The sequence below is a fragment of the Typopeltis vanoorti genome, chromosome 8 (genome assembly GCF_054136105.1).
Source record: "Typopeltis vanoorti isolate ZY-2024b chromosome 8, IOZ_Tvanoo_1.0, whole genome shotgun sequence".
Classification (NCBI taxonomy): domain Eukaryota; kingdom Metazoa; phylum Arthropoda; class Arachnida; order Uropygi; family Thelyphonidae; genus Typopeltis; species Typopeltis vanoorti.
This window is the reverse complement of record NC_143556.1, coordinates 106,035,241-106,052,587: the sequence shown is the minus strand read 5'-3', so window position 1 is coordinate 106,052,587 and position 17,347 is coordinate 106,035,241. Positions and strand designations below refer to the sequence as shown.

At 38.8% G+C, this 17,347-nt stretch overlaps 1 protein-coding gene across 10 annotated transcripts in view; it reads right to left on the bottom strand.

Moving 5' to 3' along the window:
* The window catches only part of LOC150104251 (uncharacterized), a 1,804,220-nt gene that overhangs the window by 673,489 nt on the left and 1,113,384 nt on the right, over window positions 1-17,347 (bottom strand). For all 10 annotated transcript variants that reach the window (XM_090396244.1, XM_090396248.1, XM_090396245.1 and 7 more), the window contains exon 26: window positions 16,721-16,817. In XM_090396244.1, the coding sequence (XP_090252370.1) occupies window positions 16,721-16,817 (97 nt within the window). The remainder of the gene's footprint in view (window positions 1-16,720; window positions 16,818-17,347) is intronic.

Below are 17,347 nucleotides of genomic sequence, written 5' to 3'. Positions count from 1 at the left end.
TTGATGGAGAGATATCATAGAGTAGTTTATTCAGGAGTAGAGTCCAAAAGACGGCCTGTGACTAGAGGTGTGCCACAGGGTTCTGTACTTAGACCACTGCTGTTTAATCTGTTCATTAACGATATAGGGAAGGGTCTAAGTGGGACAGTTCATTTGTTCGCTGATGATGTAAAGTTGGGTAGAGCGATAGTGAACGCAGAAGATGTCAAAGTCTTGCAAGATGACTTAGATAGATTGGAGTTCTGGACTAAGGAGAATGGATGTCAATTTAATGTGACAAAATGTAAGGTTATGCATTTCGGAGTGAAAAGATTAGCAGCAGTATACCACATTGGTGGAACTGTACTCCAAGAGATTGATGAGGCCAGGGACTTGGGAGTGTTGGTGGATAGGGAGATGAAGTTTAGGGGGCACATTGCGAAAGTAGCTAAATCAGCTCATCAACTCACTTGGTTGTTGAAAAATACCTTGACGAGCAGAGACAAGCAAGTTATTGTACCTCTGTACCGAGTACCTTCTTGATGGGGAGGAGGTGGAGAGGATCCAGAGGCGAGTGACTAAGATGAAAGCAGGTCTATGGAATGAACCATATGAGAACAGGTTGAAGATTTGTGGGTTGCAGAAACTAGTTGATAGGAGGAAAAGGGGAGATATGATTGAGACATTCAAATTGCTAAAAGGATTCTATAGGATTAATTCAGATGATATTTTTGAGATCAGGACTAGTGGTGGGAGAACTAGGGGACAGCCATGGAAGCTGGGCAAGAGCGTGGTTAGCAGGGGTGTTAGAGCTGGGTTCTTTACTTTTAGAGTGTTAAATGAGTGGAATAAGCTGCCAGAGTCTGTTGTGGATGCTATTACAGTGAGCGAGTTCAAGGCAAGGTATGATAGATACTGTGAGAATGTTGAACAGTTGTGTGAACATGATGTTTAGGGCCTCCCTCGATGAGTCTAAAGACTCCTGGAGTAGCCAGTAGTAATAATAATAATAATAATAATAATAATAATAATAACTCCTATAGGTAGAGATGACCTTGCTAATGCTTCTGACTGGTATCTCCACACGGGCCTGGCGCCCACTGAAGAGACCTCAATAAAGGTCGAAACTAGTCTGGGTAGTGGCCCTTCCCTTAATGCATAACATTATACATATCTGCAAGGAGATGTGTTTTGCATTATGGGAGATACTGAGATAGGAGTGATGTTAGCCTGCTCCACCTTTGTAACGAGTTGCCTGGTGTTGTACCACCTTACCCCAGTCCTGAAAAAAATTTCAGGTGCAAACTTTGTTTGCTCATACTTGGATAAAGGATTAAACTACATTTATTATAGATTAACCAAGTGAAAAATAAACTTTCAAAAAACCAGTCTATCTAGATCAACTTGCAAGGATTTTGCGTATGAGAAATGTTCCTTATCACTCTTCCAAACTTTGCATCATCAGCAAATAATTTTATATTACTAGTCAGACCAACTCTATTATGATTAATATATAAATTTAATAATAACGCTCGAGTACAGAACCCTGCGATACTTCACTGGTCAGTCATTCTCCTTCTCTTTGAAACCTCTTTACATTACCTTCTGATATCTGTCAATTAGACATTCACCTATCCATGTTGCAAGTATATTTTGCATATCCATACCTTGCATTTGTATAAAAGCCAGCAGTGGTGAATCTTGTGAAATACCTTAGCAAAATTCAAAAGTTTTCGGCTTTCATCATTTTTTGTATCTAACTTTGCATTGATTCTATTATAAAATATAAGCAAATTGCAAAAACAAGATAAATCCACTTCAACAAATCCCTGGTATCCTCTATACAGGTTTAATGAGCTATCTACTTGCCTTTGGATATGGATTCTAAATTGCACCATACTGGCCAATATAAAGATCCTGAGTGGCCTAAAATTTGTTGCTTCTGTCCTAGCTCCATCACTATAAAATAGAATTATCTTCGTCTTCTTTTTGCTCGTTAGGAAATGTGTTTGTATTGACTTCAGTTGAATTACCAAGTCAAAGGCACTGCTAATTATACATTCTTTCAGCATCCTTGTTAATACCCCATCCATATTACACCTCTATTTTCTCCACCTTGATCTAGTTCCACTTCAGCAACCAGACACATAATGTGTCTACTTGAGATATATACCTTACTGAAGTGATTACTTAATAGCTCAGCTATTTCCAAATAATCTGATAGTCCTTTACCTTCCACTTTTACTAGGGTATGTGTGGAAGGGAGAATAGGCGTGTTCCCTTTTATTTGCCATATAGTGAAAAATTCTCTTGGATTTTTGTTTGTGTATAAGGTTTTCAGTAGTCTGATATCGCTTCACATGACTATCCCTTTTGTAGCCTACCTTTTATACTACTCCTGGGAATTGACATTACCTTTCTCCTGGTGTTGAATCCACAAAATTTTCTTTTCTAAGCAGTTCTTGCTTCAGATTATTATTCATCAATTTAAAACCCATATGATTTAATATGATTTATTCTCCTGACTAAGGAAGCATTGAGAAGTGCACTTTCCATGCACAGCTGATTCCTCTATCATGCAATTTTTCACATCCAGGCACTTCTTGATGCTGTCTTCTCATTCTAGCATAATCATTTGCTTGCCTTATAGTTCAATATATATGTATATATATCCATTTCATATTCAAAGTTCTCTCATTAATGGGAATGTTCCAAGTTAAAACTGCATGTCTCTCCCTCCCTCCCTCTCTCTCTGTGGCAAAACAGAGGCTTCACTCATATACAGGTTCTCAAATGTTATTAGCAGATATATTCTTGCATCACAAGTCCCTCCCATAATGTGCTGCATAAGATAATTATCCCTAAGCAAGTCAAAAATTCTCTTATCATGGTCTGGCATGCTTTTTTCGTCTTCAGTCTATCACTACAATAGAAATCACCCAAAATGATAATCGTACTTGTATCTATAAGGTTTATTTAGTTATGTAGTTTGCAGTCCTCCTGTGATGAGCATGGTCAAAAGCAGCATCCAACTGTGCATTTTAACCTGTTAATCTATGCCTCAAACCCAGTGCCTATACCACACATACTTCAGCAACCATCACTCAGGATTTCTACACTAAATGATGGATTTAACGCTTCTACAATCATCTGCAATAACACCCCCCTCCCCAATACACGCACGCACACACATCCTTTCTATCTTACCCTGCCCACCCTGAATACACAAACCTATGACATTCTATTTCTGAAAGAATATCCTCATCAGTGATCAAAGTCTGATTAACCCTAATAATTATTGTTCCCACATCGCTTTTTATTCTAAAAATTCATTGCCATTATTCTTAATCTTTTGCACTAGTGAACATGCATAATAGCCAACCAACCGCTAGGATGTTGTATATTTAAGTAGCAGTTAAAACCAGACAGAGCTGAAAATAGTATGATAGTATCATTACATGGATAACATCAAATGGAGTATGAAACTATAGATTAGTTCCTCTATGTACTAAAATCTTAACAACCACAGGAGATTTCTCTCATAGTTGTTAAGATTTTAGTAATAATGTTTAGTTACAGCTCAAGCACAGAATTTTAAATAATGATAAGATTATTTCTGGAGGTCAAGATGGATTTGTAGAAATGCAGTCATGTTTTTAATTACAAAAAAAAATGGGCAGTTGATATGGAGATGTGTATAATATGACTTCTGGATTTCACAAAAGTATATACGGGGAGGATGCTAGGTGTCGCACTGATATGATCGTCGGCTTGTCGAGAGCTCCTGAAAAGATTAGTAGTATTTTGTGTTATCATTGGCAATTTTACTAGAATTTTATGTAGTATTGTTTGCTTTTTGTTTCTTGGTGTGTCTATGCAATTTTTGTGTGTTTTCTGTGTTATTTTAATTATTATTTTTAAAATAAGATAGCATACATATGGCACCGATAAAAAAAAAATGGCGGCCAGGTCGCCATGATTGTTTAAGAGTTTTGATGTAAACGAGTTTATGCAATGTGCTGTCTGTGAGATGTATGCTTTGCGAAGAACGGTGGGAGTCTGGTTAGATGGTGATAGTGGAGTTAATATGTGCAGAAAGTGTAAGGAGAATGAGGATCTCAAGCGTGTTTTGGGTGGCGAGAGTGATATCGTTAACGATAATCAGAATGTAGAAAAAGGCGGTGTGATAAAGAATTGCGAGGTAGTGCCAGATAGTGTGAGAGCGTCGTTGAAAGTGTAAATAAAGTTAGAAATACAGAACGAATGGCTGATTTGATTGATAATAAAAATGGTGAGATAAATGCGAGTAGTAAAATCACACATTTGAGTGGAGCGATACACAGAGCAAAAAAGGCAACTGGAGCGTATGGAAAAATGTGTGCTGAACGTACTGACTAATAAATGGTGAAAGTCTGTTATGAAAAATAATAGAATGTTCGTAAACGACAATAAAATGAAGGAGCAAGTGCTGTATGGGGATTTGCTATTAAAAGGTGTGATAGTTGAGAGTTTGACGAAATTGTACCAGCCGGGTGCAAACATAAAAGACGTCAGCGAATCTATTCGAGTGCAAAAACAGAGGGTGAAAGAGTGATAATCGTGGCAGGAACAAATGATTTGAAAGAAGACAAAATGGAAATGATAGAGGATGTAAGGGAATTATTTGAGGTAGCAAAAGAGAAGAGTGAGAGAGTTAGGATGGTGAGTACCTTACCGCGGTATGACAGTGAAGTGTTCAGAAGGAGGACTATAATTGCCAATGACTTTATGCGTGGATTATGTATGGAGAGTGGTGTGGAATTTGTGGATGTGTGGAGCGAGTTCGATGGGCGAAAGGATTTATATAAGATGGATGGGTTACATTTGAATGGAGTTGGTGTACGGAGCTTGAAAAAGTGTTGATGAATGATGTGGAAGTGGATGTACAGACTCAGGGAAACTAGATTTATTAAGGGGGGGAGGAGTAGATATGCAGACTTTAGGGAGGCAGTTGAGTGTATGAATGAGTATAATATGCCTGAGCAAGTACGAAGGACAACAAATCAGAATGGGATAGTTAGTATAAGGCATCAAAGTAGGGATGGGACTAATGGGTTTCTGCAATTCATGTACACTAATGCCAGGAGTATTAAGAACAAGAAGGAGTTTTTGGCTTTGGTTGGCACTTCCAGGCCACAGGCTGTTGGTATTAGTGAAACATGGCTGACAGAAGAATATAAAGCTAGTGGGATTGAATGCGACGGATATAGCGTGTTCAGGAGTGACAGGGGGAATAAAAAGGGGGCAGGAGTGTTATTGATGATAGCTGATGAGTTGCAGCCAAGGAGTATAGAAGTTGAACTGCAGGATAGAGAAAAGAGTACATTTGAGGCTGTTTGGTGTGAGATAGAATCTAGCAGAACAAAATATACATTTGGGTGCTGCTATAGACCAGGTGATGAAATAGATGGTAGGGATAGTATGCATAGGCAAATAGAAGAAATGAGTGGAAGGAGGGTAATTATTATGGGTGATTTCAATTATAGTAACAGTGACTGGAAATAGGAGAGGGCACATGGGAGGAAGGAATTGGATTTTATGCGGTTATTAATGGACAACTATCTGGGACAGCATGTAGTGGAAAATACCAGGGGGGGGGGCAGAGAGTGATTGACCTAGTAATTGCAACTGCGAATTTGGCTGTAATGAACATGACCATGTTGCCACCAACTTGTGTTAGTGACCATAAGGTCATGACCTGGGAGGTGGCTAAAGGAGTGGAATTTACAATTAAGACAGGGTACATGTGGAATTACTGGGCTGGTAAGTATGACAAGCTTAGGGGTGTGCTTGGCTCAGTGCCATGGCATGTAAAACTGCAAGGGCTGGATGTTGATAGTGCATGGGAGGTGGTTAAGAAGTATTTGCAGGAGGCAATGGTTGACTGTATACCAAGATGCCGAAAAAGAAATCAAGTATGGGTTAAATGGATGAATAACACTATTAAGCTTGAGCTGCAAAAAAAGAAACAATTGTGGAGGGATTTGTTGTTTCAAGGATACTTGTGATATAAGACTGAATGATATAATCACGTAACCACAAAAAGGATATTTATTTAACCAAATATTTCGGTCTGGAAATAGCAGACCATCTTCAGTGGTATTACAAGAACAGTTTAAAAAATACAAGCTAGAATACTAACAATAGATTGTTAAAATTAGAACATGCCGCATAATGTTATCACGCTTTCCTTGAATAAACGTTCGAACCTATAACGGGATCTATGTGGAGGCCTTGCTCCATCACCCCAACCTGAATCGTAATGACTGTATATCTATATTAAAAATCTGGGAAAGTCTAATCAAGATTACTCATTAATTAAATTTTTTTTTTTTTTTAAATAGCAAATTCAATCATGTTTCTACTTCAAAATATTCCGTTTCATACTTAGTGATATAACATCACGGGGTGTGTTCTAATTTTAATGATCTATCGTTAGTATTCTAGCTTGTATTTTTTTAAACTGTTCTTGTAATACCACTGAAGATGGTCTGCTATTTCCAGACCGAAATATTTGGTTAAATAAATATCTTTCTTGCGGTTACGTGATTATATCATTCAATTGTGGAGGGAATTTAAGGAGAAAGGTAACCAGCAGGCGCAGGAACAGTGTAAAGCTCAGGCCAGGATGGTAACAAGGGTGGTAAGAAAAGCAAAAACGGATTATGAAAGAAAACTGGCAATGCAGGCTAATGAGAATCCCAAACAATTTTTTCAATATGTTGCAAATAAAAGGAAAAATGTTCATGGCAGAATGATTTTAAAAAATACTGAGGGTAGGGAGGTAACCGAATCAGTCGATATAGTGGAATTACTGAGCGAGCACTTTGCAAGAATATATTATCCAGGTGGTGACATTGCAGGAATGGAAGAACCAACAGCTTATACTGGAATTGTGATGAATGAAGTAGAGGTAACTAGTCTATTACAGAACCTCAATGTCAATACATCTGTGGAATTGGATGGTATACCATTTTGACATCATCTGCATTCACTATTGCCCTACTCAATTTGTTTGCATCATCTGCAAACAAATGAACTGTTCCTCTCAGATCCTTTCCTATATCATTAATGAACAAATTAAACAGAAGCGGCTAAAGAATTGTCAGTGCCCTTGACCATTTTGTTTAATTTGAGCCTCGGGTCTGGGTCAGTCCCAACGGGGGGGAAAGAGGGGAAAATAGTTCTGCTGCATAAAGGTGGTTCCAAGGCTGCTGTTGAAAATTATCAGCCAATCAGCATAACAGGAATCATTATCAAGGTCTTGGAGATAATAGTCAAGAGGAAAATACATGATTGGATAGATGAAAACGGGATACTGTATCGGGGACAGCATGGTTTTGTGAAGGGTAGGTCATGCCTCAGTAACTTGCTCATGTATTATAACACAGTGACGGCTGAACTGGATAAGGGTAATGGGTATACAGTGATTCCACTGGACCTTGCTAAGGCCTTTGACAGGATACTACATGGAATTCTAATCAGTAAATTGCAGCATATGGGGATAGATATAGGGTTGGTGAGATGGATAGGAGGGTGGTTGACGGATAGATATCAGAGAGTGGTTTATTCAGGAGTAGAGTCCACAAGATGGCCTGTGACTAGTGGTGTGCCACAAGGATCTGTTCTTGGACCACTGCAGTTTAATTTGTTCATTAATGATATAGGAAAGGATCTGAGAGGAACAGTTCATTTGTTTGCGGATGATGCAAAGTTGGGTAGGACAATAGTGAATGCAGATGATGTCAAAATTTTGCAAGATGATTCGGATAGATTGGAGGTCTGGGCTAAGGAGAATGGATGTTAATTTAATGTGGCAAAATGTAAGGTTATACATTTTGGGGTGAAAAGATTAGCAGCAGTTTACTACATTGGTGGAACTGTACTCCAGGAAATTGATGAGGCACGAGATTTAGGAGTGTTGGTGGATAAGGAGTTGAAGTTTAGGGGGCACATTGCAAAAGTGGCCAAATCGGCTCATCAAATCACTTGGTTGCTGAAGAATACGTTGACAAGCAGAGACAAGCAGGTTATTGTTCCTCTGTATCATGCGTTGATAAGATCCCATCTCGACTATTGTGCCCAGATTTGGTCACCTAGGTTTCTTCTTGATGGGGAAGAGGTTGAGAGGATCCAGAGGCAAGTGACCAAGATGATAGCAGGTCTGTGGAATGAACCTTATGAGAACAGGTTGAGGATTTGTGGGTTGCAAAAATTGGTTGATAGGCAGAGGAGGGGAGATATGATTGAGACATTCAAATTACTGAAGGGTTTCTACAAAATTAATTCAGAAGATATTTTTGAGAACAGGGCTGGTTGCGGGAGGACTAGGGGACATCCATGGAAACTGGGCAAAAGTGTGGTTAGTAAAGGTGTTAGAGCTGGGTTCTTTACTTTTAGAGTGGTGAATGAGTGGAATGGGCTGCCAGAGTCTGTGGTGGATGCTGTGACAGTGTATGAGTTTAAGGTGAGGTATGATAGATACTCTATGAATGTCGAATAGTTGTGATGAATATGATTTGGGGCCTCCCTTGATGAGTCTAATGACTCCCTGGAATTGCCCGTAATAATAATAATAATAATAATAATAATAATATGATATAATGACAAATGACAAGTTAATATTTGCATTGAAACAAGTAAGTTTACTAGAATGTCTTTCTGGCAAAAGCCAAAGGCTTCTACAATAGATAGTGCCACCTAGTAGCATACACAGCTGCTGAAGGATAAGTTAAATTTTATATTTGTTGCATAATGATATCGATATTTTTCGATTAAATTTTATTATGTGATAGCAGAGATAGCATGTACTGTTCAGAATAGAATGAAAAATGACCATGTAAAAGAAGTATCAAATACTTCAAGAGTGACTATGTAAATAAACAGATTCAACATCTATCTCTCATCCACAGTATTTTAATGAGATACACCTTTTCACTACATGTAACTTGTATGTGGAACCAAGTTTGTTGTAATGATTGAGTCAGTATACCCAAACATAAATGCTGATGATGCAAAGTTGGGTAGGGCGATAGTGAATGCAGAAGATGTCAAAATCTTGCAAGATGACTTAGATAGATTGGAGTTCTGGACTAAGGAGAATGGATGTCAATTTAATGTGACAAAATGTAAAGTTATGCATTTCGGAGTGAAAAGATTAGCAGCAGTATACCACATTGGTGGAACTGTACTCCAAGAGATTGATGAGGCCAGGGACTTGGGAGTGTTGGTGGATAGGGAGATGAAGTTTAGGGGGCACATTGCGAAAGTAGCTAAATCAGCTCATCAACTCACTTGGTTGTTGAAAAATACCTTGACGAGCAGAGAAAAACAAGTTATTGTACCTCTGTACCGAGCCCTGATAAGACCTCATCTCGACTACTGTGCCCAGATTTGGTCACCTCGGTTCCTTCTTGATGGGGAGGAGGTTGAGAGGATCCAGAGGCGAGTGACTAAGATGATAGCAGGTCTATGGAATGCACCATATGAGAACAGGTTGAAGATTTGTGGGTTGCAGAAACTAGTTGATAGGCGAAAAAGGGGAGATATGATTGAGACATTCAAATTGCTAAAAGGATTCTATAGGATTAATTCAGATGATATTTTTGAGATCAGGACTGGTGGTGGGAGAACTAGGGGACACCCATGGAAGCTGGGCAAGAGCGTGGTTAGCAGGGGTGTTAGAGCTGGATTCTTTACTTTTAGAGTGGTGAATGAGTGGAATAAGCTGCCAGAGTCTGTTGTGGGTGCTATGACAGTGAGCGAGTTCAAGGCAAGGTATGATAGATACTGTGAGAATGTTGAACAGCTGTGTGAACATGATGTTTAGGGCCTCCCTCGATGAGTCTAAGGACTCCTGGAGTAGCCCGTGGTAATAATAATAATAATAATAATAATAATAATAATAATTGGAGTAAGTGAAACTTGGTTGTCTGAGGAGGATGTGGTGTCAGGAATAGAAATGGAAGGACATATAATTTTACAAAAGGATAGAAATGTGAAAAGAGGAGGTGGAGTGCTGTTAATGAGAATAATTATGTCCACAAAGTGTGGAAGTTGCTAGTGCATACATAGATTTTGAATCTGTGTGGTGTGAAGTGGAAATAAACAGGCTAGTCAAAAAGTTGTATATGGGAGTGCAGTATCCCAAAAGAGGAAGGACACTAGTGGTGAGCAGGGGTCAGTTTTGGGACCATTGTTGTTCAATTTGTATGTTAATGATAGTGAGATGGGTTTAACATGTGATATGCAGCTGTTTGCAGATGATGCGACACTGGGAAGAGCAATGCAGAGTCAGGCAGGCCAGGCCTTACAAGAGGACTTGAATAGATTACATGAATGGGCAGGAAAGTGGGACTATCAGTTCAATGTTGCAAAGCGTAAGGTTTGGGGATTTGGTAAGCAAATCCCAAAACATTTGGGATTTGATGGGATGCAAAATATACACTTTGTGGGGAAACTTTAAAGGAAGTAGAGGAGATGAGAGATCTGGGAGTGATGGTGGGCAAGGACCTGAAATTCAGGAGCCAAATTGCACAAGTTGTGAAGACATCACATTGGATAACAGCAATGATGTGGAGGTATCTGACATGCAGAAATAGAGAGATTATGATGCCATTGTATAAGACCTTGATCAGGCCTCATATGGATTACTGTGCACAGATCGCTGGGATTTTAATGGTGATAAGGATATGTTGGAAAGGGTTTAGAGAAGATTCACAAAGATGGTCAGTGACATTTGGAATGTGAAATACGAGGACAGATTGAGAGAGTGTAAGTTGCAAACATCATGAATAGGAGGAAGAGGGGTGGGGATATGATTGAGACATATCAGATAGTCAGGGGTTGTTATCAGTTTGATATGAAAGAGATTTTTCATAGAATGAGAGAAGAGAGTAGAACAAGAGGCCATCACTGGAAATTCTATAAAGAGGAAGTGAGCAGAGGTTCTTTGCATGGAGAGTGGTTTGTCAGTGGAATGCATTACCTGAGTGTGTTGTGAATGTAGACACATTGAATGATACTGATTGTGAAATGTATAGGCAAATTGGATGGGCATGTAAAACTAAGGTGATCCTGATGGGAGACTTTATTTACAGGAATATAGCATGGAAAGAGTAGATAGTGTATGGGAACAAGGAGAGTTAGTTTGTTGAATTTCTGATAGGTAATATCTTAAACAGCATGTGACTGAAGCAACCAGAGGCTTTAATGTTTAGGATTCAGTGATAACTTAACAATATGTAGCTATTAATGAGGTGTTGACACTGCCACCAGTTAATGAGAGAAATCATAAAAAGGTTACTGCCAAAAATGGATATATGTGGAAGTATAAAGGGGGCGATTATAGGAAGCTCTGTAGGCAGTTAACATGAGTATGTTGGGAAGATGAACTGAATGGAAAAGATGTTGATAATACATAGAAATTCACATGGCAGTATCTGTCAAAATGAATGTATAACTGCATACCAAGGGTTAAGTAAGTAAATAGAGTGAAGAGAAATGGATGAACAGTGAAATCAAGAAAGCTGTGTTGGAAAAGAAAATATATGCAGGAGGTAAACGACACTTGGTGGTGATCAGATCCATAAAGAGTATAAAGTGACTAGAAAAGTGAAGAGCATGGTAAAGAAAAAAGATGCAGTATGAGAAGAGACTGGCTGGTAAGGCCAAGGTAAATGAAAGTGAATTTTTTCGCTTGGCAAGCAAGAAAAAGAATAATTACAACAGTTTGACTCTGGTGGATTGTCATGGTAGCAGAATAACAGTTGTAAAGAATATAGTGGAATTATTGAATGAATGATTTACAAGTGTATATCATACTTGTGTAAATCATGCAGTGCAATATATAGAAGGAAGGCAAGTATTAGAAGAATTAGAAGTGAAAGCATTAAAGGTGTATCGGGCATTGGTTGTTGAAAGTTTATTTTTCACTTGGTTAGACTATAATAAATTTAGTTTAATCTTTATCCAAGTGTGAGCAAACAAAGTTTGCACCTGAAAATATCTTCAGGACTGTGGTAAGGTAGTACAACACCAGGAAACTCAGGCGCAAACTTTGTTTGCTCACACTTAGATAAAGGATTAAACTAAATTTATTATAGTCTAACCAAATGAAAAATAAACTTTCAACATCTTTCTCTAAATCCAGAGTAATTAAATAAAAAGGTGGCACACCTTTTGGCAACTCCTATAGGTAAAGATGACCTCACCATTGCTTCTGCCTGGTATCTCCACTTCTGGCCTTGGTTCCCACTGAAGAGACCTCAATAAAGGTCGAAACTAGTCTGTGTAGTGGCCCTTCCCTTAATGCATAACATTATACATATCTGCAAGGAGATGCATTTTGCTTTATGGGAGATACTGAGATAGGAGTGATGGTAACTTGGTCCACCTTTGCTACAAGTTGCCCGGTGTTGTACTACCCTACCCCAGTCTTGAAAATATTTTCAGGCGCAAACTTTGTTTGCTCCTACTTGGATAAAGGATTAAACTAAATTCATTATAGGCATTGGTTGGGTTAGATCTTAATAAGGCTGTGGGAATGAATGACATATCACGATGTATTCTTAAGTAATGCACACAACAGTTGGCTACTACTTTGACCTGGTTATTTAATGAAAGTCTTGCAGTGGGTAGGGTTCCTAAGAAGTGGAAAGAAGGTGAAATAGTACCACTCCACAAGGATGGTACGAGGACAGAAGATTGCAATTATAGACCAGTGTGTGTATAACTGGGGTCGTCGTCATCAATGTGTTGGAGAGATCAGTTAGAAATAGAATACGGGATTGAGTTCATGAACATACCATTCTTTATGATTGTCAGCATGGATTTGTAAAGGGTAGGTCCTGTTTTAGCAATTTAATTGCAATTTATGATAGAGTAATGACTGTGTTATATAAAGGAGGAACATATACAGTGATATTCTTGGACTTTGAAAAAGTGTTTGATAGAGTACCACATGATAAGTTGGTGCAGAAGCTGCCCAGGATGAGAATAGATAGTATATTGGTTAGATGGATTGGAGATTAGATGATAGCAGAAAGTTGATGATGTTGCAGTGTCTGAAAACAGGAGGATAATCGGTCTCTGCCTCAGGGTTCTGTTCTTACACACTTGATGTTTAACTTGATTGTAAACAATATATCCTGCAGATTAAATGGGAATTTTCAGTTGTTTCTAGTTGATGCAAAGTTGGGAAGAATTTTAAATGGTACTATTGCTGATGTTAATTCCTTTTAGGAAGATTTGAATTGACTTTTGACTTGGACAGAGGAGTGGGATTGTAATTTTAATATTAATAAGTGTTAGGTGTCTTAGAGAGTATTTACCAGCACTAACATTCTATATCTTGAGGGACAAATATCTTAGGCAACATGTAATGTAGGGAACAAGAGGTTCAAGAGTTTTGAATTTGGTGATAGCATCAGAAAAGATGATATGACTGAGATGACATCTCTCCCACCAGTTGGAGAGAGAGTGACCATGTGGTTTTGACTTGGAAGATGAATAGACATACAGGAGTATCAAAGAGATGTGAATATATGTGGAATCATAAAGCAGATGATTATAATAGTCTTAGACATCAACTTGGGGAAGTTTCATGGAGGGAGGAATTGGAAGGCCGGGATATCATCAGTTCTTGGGAAATTGTGAAGGAATATTTGTTAGCAGCAATAGTAAGCTGCATTCCACAAGTGAAGAAGAGGACATAATTTGGTGTAAAGTGGATGACAAACAATATTAAACAGGAACTACACGTGAAAAAGAGGCTATGGAAGAGATATAAGGAGACAGGTGAAGAGCAGCTGCATGAAGAATATAAGACACAGGCCAGGAGAGTGACTAGTATGGTAAGGAAGGCGATACTGGAATATGAGTGGAGATTGGCTCTAAGATCCAAAGAAAATCCTAGAGTATTTTTTTGGTATGTGGCCAGTAGGAGGAGAAATGACTGTGGAAGAATGATATTGTGGGATAAAAATGGGAATAGAGTGACTGATGCAGAGAACATAGTGGAATTGTTCAATGAACACATTATTAGAGTATTTCATCCTGGAGGAGTCAGTTTTAATACTACAGGGATAGGGCAGGTTCGAGGTTTAGAGGTGCAAGAGGAGAATGTGTTCCAAATACTGAGTGCTCTGGATATCAGTAAAGCTGTGGGATTGGATGGTATTTCACCACGAGTGACCTTTGACCTGGCTTTTCAATGAAAGTCTGACTACGGGAAAGGTGACCAGGGAATGGAAGGAAGGTAAGATAGTGCCATAGCATAAGGGCAGTAGCAGACTGGAAGTGTCTAATTATATGCCAGTTTGTATGTCATCAGTAGTTGTTAAGATCTTGGAGAAAGTAATGAGAGACCATATACAACACTGGGCCGATGAGGGTAATGTTATCTGTGAGAGTCAACATGGATTTGTGAAGGGGCACTCTTGTTTCAGTAATTTGCTAGCCTTTTATAATAAAGTTACAAGAGCAGTAGATGAGAGAAAAGCATATACTGCCATTTTCTTGGATTTAGCGAAGGCATTTGGCAGGGTGCCACATGATAAACTGATATTTAAGTTGCAGCACATGGGTTTGGATGTCAGGTTGGTCAACTGGATTCAGGATTGGCTGTCCGATAAGTATCAGAGAGTTACGTATGGTGGAGCACAGTCAAGGAGGCAGAGGGTAACAAGGGGGGGGGGGGGTCCTGTAGGGCTCAGTACTGGGACCTATATTGTTTAACCTTTATATCAATGACATTGTCAGTGGACTGCAAGGGGATATTCAGATGTGTGCAGATGATGTGAAGCTGGGAAGGGTTATTAGTAATAGTGCAGATGTGGTAGTTATGCAAGAGGATTTGAATAAGCTAGATAGATGGGAAAATGAATGGGGGTATCGGTTTAATGTGGCAAAATGTAAGGTCTTGAGGTTTGGGACACATCAATGGGATGCTGTATACTCTATTGGAGGAGGTATACTGGAGGAAGTAGAGGAGACGAGATCTGGGAGTGATGATTGATAGAAACTTGAAATTCAGGGAACATATTGCAAACGTGGTGAAGGTAAAAAAGAGGATTGCTGCAATAATGAGAAGAACGCTGGCCTGCAGAGATAAAAGAGTAATCATTCCGTTGTATAAGACCCTGATCAGACCACACTTAAGACTATTGTTCTCATATTTAGTCTCTAGGATTTGAAGGGGATAAATTAACTGTGGAGAGGGTACAGAGGCAGATAACAAAGATGGTTTCAGTACTGTACAATGTTAGTTATGAGGATCAGCTGAGGGAATGTGGAGAGTTTGGTGTATAGAAGATGGAGAGGTGATATGATTGAGACTTTTAAACTGTTGAGAGGTGGTTACAGGGTTGACACTGGGGAGTTCTTTTGCTTAGTTGAATAGCTGGAAGGAGTGATGACAAGGGCCATCCCTGGAAGTTATGAAAGGAAACTGTGAGCAGGAGGGTGAGGAGTGGTTTCTTCGCATGGAGGGTGGTTGAACCGTGGAGTGCTTTGCCTGAGAGTGGTGAGTGCGAGAACGGTCAATGAGATTAAGGAGTAGTATGATAGACTTTGTGTTTCCTAGAAGGGGACCTCCTGCAAAGAATCTTTTGACTCCTTGGAGGCCTAAATAATAATAATAATATTCTAGCTGCTATACCACACCTTTGTCTTCAGTCTGATCATTCCCGTTTCCATGTTCCTGACTCTGATTTACATTCCTACCTATCTTTTCCTTACTTTTATGCATTCTATCACCTTGTGCTGCTGCTGCAACCTCATCTTCAACCTTGTATCCATCCTTCTCCAGTTATACAATCAGTTTGTCTAACTGATTGTATAATCCTTACTTATGGAAGGATAGTGGTTAGTTAAAATGGTAGAATGATAAGCACTGCAGATAATACAGTTGAGATATTAAATTCATCAATTTATGTCATCTTGGGAGTGTGACATGTTGCAGAACTTGAGTGCAGTGGTAAGGTAGGAGAAGGTACTAGCTGTGAATAAGCAGGAATTATATGAGGAACTGAATAAACTTGATGTAAATAAGGCTGTGTGGATTGTTGATATATCATTGCCAAGAAACTCATAATAGTACATGAAGAATTGAAATTCATGGAATGCTCTGCAAAGAGGCAACCCATTAAGAATTAATGGGTTGCCTCCTTAATTAATGCAATAATGTAAGATCATTGATTAACAGAGATAAGAATGCTGGTTCTATTGTATAAGGTTCTAACCAGACATATCAGGATTATTGTGTTCAGATTGGGTATAAAATAACTGATAAAAACAATATTTGTTCTGTGGAACATTGACCGTGAGAAGAGACTACAAGCTTGTAATCTATAGTCTGTTAAACAGAAGAATGATAATGAAATATGTATAATTTGTTTACAGCTGTTTATTGAATGGATATTTCTGGAAAAAAAAATGATCAAAAACAGACATGAGACAACACTAGAAACTTCATAAGGAGGGAGAAGCAGGCTTTTAGTATGAAGAATGATAGATGTATGTGTGTAAAATATTACCAAAAGTGACATGAATGCAGACAGTAAATGATACTTTATACTTTGTGGTATTTAGAGTGGACCTCCTGTTAACAAGTCTCTTTCTTCAATGAGGACCTGAAATTAAATAATAATCTTCACAAAAATTTTGCAATATGTAAAATTTGTATAAAATTTATTTTACACACCTTGCTGATACAGTTGTAGTAAACGAAACACAATCATTAACAAAAGTAAGAGGGGTAGACTGGGTAACATCTTCCCATTGGGCTTTTGTGGCACCACCTGAAATGATAAAAATGAATAAAGTAACAAGCAAACTAACATTTGTTTCTGAATTGTAAGATGATGCACGTAAAAGTAGACTATCAAATGATAACAATTGCAGCTCAGTGACATGCAAAGATTACTATAACTATATAAATTGCATTGTGTATGTCATTCCAATGAAAACTGGTAAATCTTAATGTCTTAATAGCTGAGCAATTGCTGTACTTCACTGAGAGACATGAGTACTTCTTCTTTCACTACGCATTATTCCCGCTTCCTATGCAGGGTCTGTGTGTTAGATGCGACTACTTGTTAGTACCACTCCCAACCGAACCTGCTGCCTAGCCTGCTGCTGGGGGGATACATTTTTGGCTGTCGAAGCGTATGTTCACGGGGCCAGTTTGCCTGCTTGCAGGATGAAAAATGCCAGATAAACTGGTAGAAAAAACTTAATGCCTGCGCCCAAGACTGGCTAACTTGGCTATGCCTGAGAAAGATCCTCAAGTGCCTCACATCTTCGACGGGAATCGAACCAGGGACACTCC